This window comes from Vigna unguiculata, chromosome 9 (assembly GCF_037176805.1).
Source record: "Vigna unguiculata cultivar grain cowpea cultivar isolate G323 ecotype 2 chromosome 9, ASM3717680v1, whole genome shotgun sequence".
In the NCBI taxonomy this organism is placed as follows: domain Eukaryota; kingdom Viridiplantae; phylum Streptophyta; class Magnoliopsida; order Fabales; family Fabaceae; genus Vigna; species Vigna unguiculata.
In genome coordinates, this window is record NC_140800.1 from 20067748 (window position 1) to 20070215 (window position 2468).

Below are 2468 nucleotides of genomic sequence, written 5' to 3' on the forward strand. Positions count from 1 at the left end.
AAACAGGAAACCACATTAAGTTTAAATTAAAATTAATTGAAAGGAAGGTGTTGTTGATTCATTGATGGTAAAAAACAGGGCAAATAGAAAGCGCGAAGAACAAAGCATGGTGGTGTGAGCCTGTGACTTTAGTGGTCCCTTTGACCAGACCAAAACTATTCCTATTCATCTTTCTTCCTGCAACTTCGCCACTGGCCAATGCCAATGCCACTTCACACCCATAATTGCCCTTGCTTACGTGCCATCACAATTTCACGTCTTGCCAAACACAAAACAATAACAAGTAAAATATTATCATTAATTACAGAATAAAGAAAAATAGAAAAAACCGACGCTTGTGATACGTGGTGGGTCCACTAGCTTTTCCTCTACTCAAAAGTCGAATATAAACCCCTTCGCCCTCTCTTCCCAATTGTTATTTGTTTTGCCGTTACAAACTTCCACATTTGAATGCAAACAACAAGAAGCCCAGGAACATGAGAGCTCCATTGAAGCACACCAAGAAGAAAACTGATCTCTTTGAATGTCTTCCCGATGATCTTGTGGTTTTCATTCTCTCTAAACTAAGCTCCACCGCTTCCTCCCCTTCGGAATTCATAAACATCGTCTTAACGTGAGTCTTCCTTCTTCTAAAGCTTTACCCTTTTTCTTTTAACATGCTATCGTAAGTAAGCCCATGTTAATGTTTCTCTCAGAACATGCTAATGTTCATTCCAAAACAACAGATGCAAGAGATTAAATCGGTTAGGCCTGCACCGTCTTGTGTTATCCAAAGCCGGGCCTAGAGTGTTCGCCATGAAGCCCGGAAATTGGTCGGAAAAGACTCACACTTTTCTTAAACACTGCGTTAACGCCGGCAACGTGGACGCCTGTTACACTCTTGGAATGGTTAGTCCTTGAACGTGAAATAGATTGTGTAAAAATTCAATATTTTTATGTTAGTTAATTGCTTGATTTATTTATTTGTTTATTAATTTATTCGCAGATCCGATTTTACTGTCTGGAAAATCGAGGGAGCGGGCTTTCGTTGATGGCGAAAGCGGCCATGAAGCTGCACGCGCCGGCTCTGTATTCGTTGGCGGTGATACAGTTCAATGGCAGCGGCGGCTCCAAACACGACAAGGATCTACGCGCGGGCGTGGCTTTGTCGGCGCGTGCGTCGCTGCTCGGGCACATCGACGCGCTTCGGGAGTTGGGTCATTGTCTCCAGGATGGCTACGGCGCGCGGCAGAACGTGGCGGAGGGGAGGCGGATGCTGGTGCAGGCCAACGTGCGGGAGCTCGCGTACGTGTTACGCGAGGTAACTCCTTCTGCTTCTGACTCTCTGATGCTGACGTGGCGGACGGCAGTGACGTGTCAGAGAGATGTGACGGCGTTGTTGAGTGACTACGGTTACAGAATTCCGGTACCGGAAGTGCAACCGGTGAATCGTTTTTTAAGAGAGTGGTTTGAATCCGGCAAAGGAAAATTAGAAGAAGGATTGAGGTTATGCTCCCACATTGGATGTGGCCGACCGGAAACTCGACCGCACGAATTTCGACGCTGTTCTGTTTGTGGGAAAGTTAATTATTGCTCACGTGGATGCCAAGCCATGGATTGGAAGTTAAAGCATAAAATGGAGTGTTCGCCCACTGAACACTATGCCAACGAGTTTGCCATACCAAACGATGCCGTTTGAGGGCGAATTTCAACCGACAAATGAGAAAAAAAAGGAAAAAGATGGGGCTATTAGATTTACGTACTGTGTACATAAGGAGTAATTTTTTTATTTTGTATTTAGACATCAAGTTATATATATTTTATATAAATCAGTGGGCAGCGATGTCATGGGTATTTTATTTATTTTTTTATTAAAAGACGTTTTTTCGTGTTAACTTTAGTAACCCGGTGAATGTTTCATAATTAAATACATACAAGGAGAAGGGTGTTTTTATTTGAAAAGGATGGGGTACAAAATGTGTTGAGATATGAGTATATAAAATTTGGTTTTGAGAATGGGTATAAGTTGAGATTAGGGTTTCTTAATGGGATGGTTTTGTTGAAAAGTGGGAAGTGGTGGTGGTATTTAGATTGTGAAATGAGGAATATTCATTAGGTTACTAGTTATGAGGATGCAAGGAAGATTTGGATGGGAATTTATTGTGATTAATTAGAAATGGAAGGAGTAATGGAGAAAGGGATGGGGAAGAGAAAATGAGAAAGAAGATGAGGTGATGGATGGGTAATATTGTGGGGAAGGAAAAGGATTGAAAAGGAATGGCATAAAGTAGAAAATCCAAAAGCACATTGGCGCTTGTGACTTCTCTCTCTCTCTCTCTCTTTCTGCTTTGTTGAGTATCTATTGAGTGGAGAGTGAGTACATCCATTAACTATTTTTGGTTGAAGTTGAGCTTTCAAAAGATTATCTAGGCTTGGTTGTGGTGCCAGTTCCCCACGAATTAAGCTACAAGTTATTCATTTCCCCACTC

At 42.2% G+C, this 2468-nt stretch overlaps 1 protein-coding gene across 2 annotated transcripts; it reads left to right on the plus strand.

Moving 5' to 3' along the window:
• Positions 1-349: 349 nt before the first annotated feature.
• LOC114196232 (HCP-like superfamily protein with MYND-type zinc finger) lies at positions 350-1822 on the plus strand. Of its 2 annotated transcripts, none has more exons than XM_028086813.2 (3): positions 350-613; positions 726-888; positions 986-1822. In XM_028086813.2, the coding sequence occupies exons 1-3, from the start codon at positions 477-479 to the stop codon at positions 1676-1678; spliced, it is 993 nt and encodes a 330-aa protein (XP_027942614.2). In that variant the 5' UTR covers positions 350-476; the 3' UTR covers positions 1679-1822. The 2 variants fall into 2 exon arrangements, with proteins under 2 accessions (XP_027942614.2, XP_085522228.1); XM_085666102.1 differs by having other exon boundaries at positions 395-613; positions 696-888.
• Positions 1823-2468: the final 646 nt, after the last annotated feature.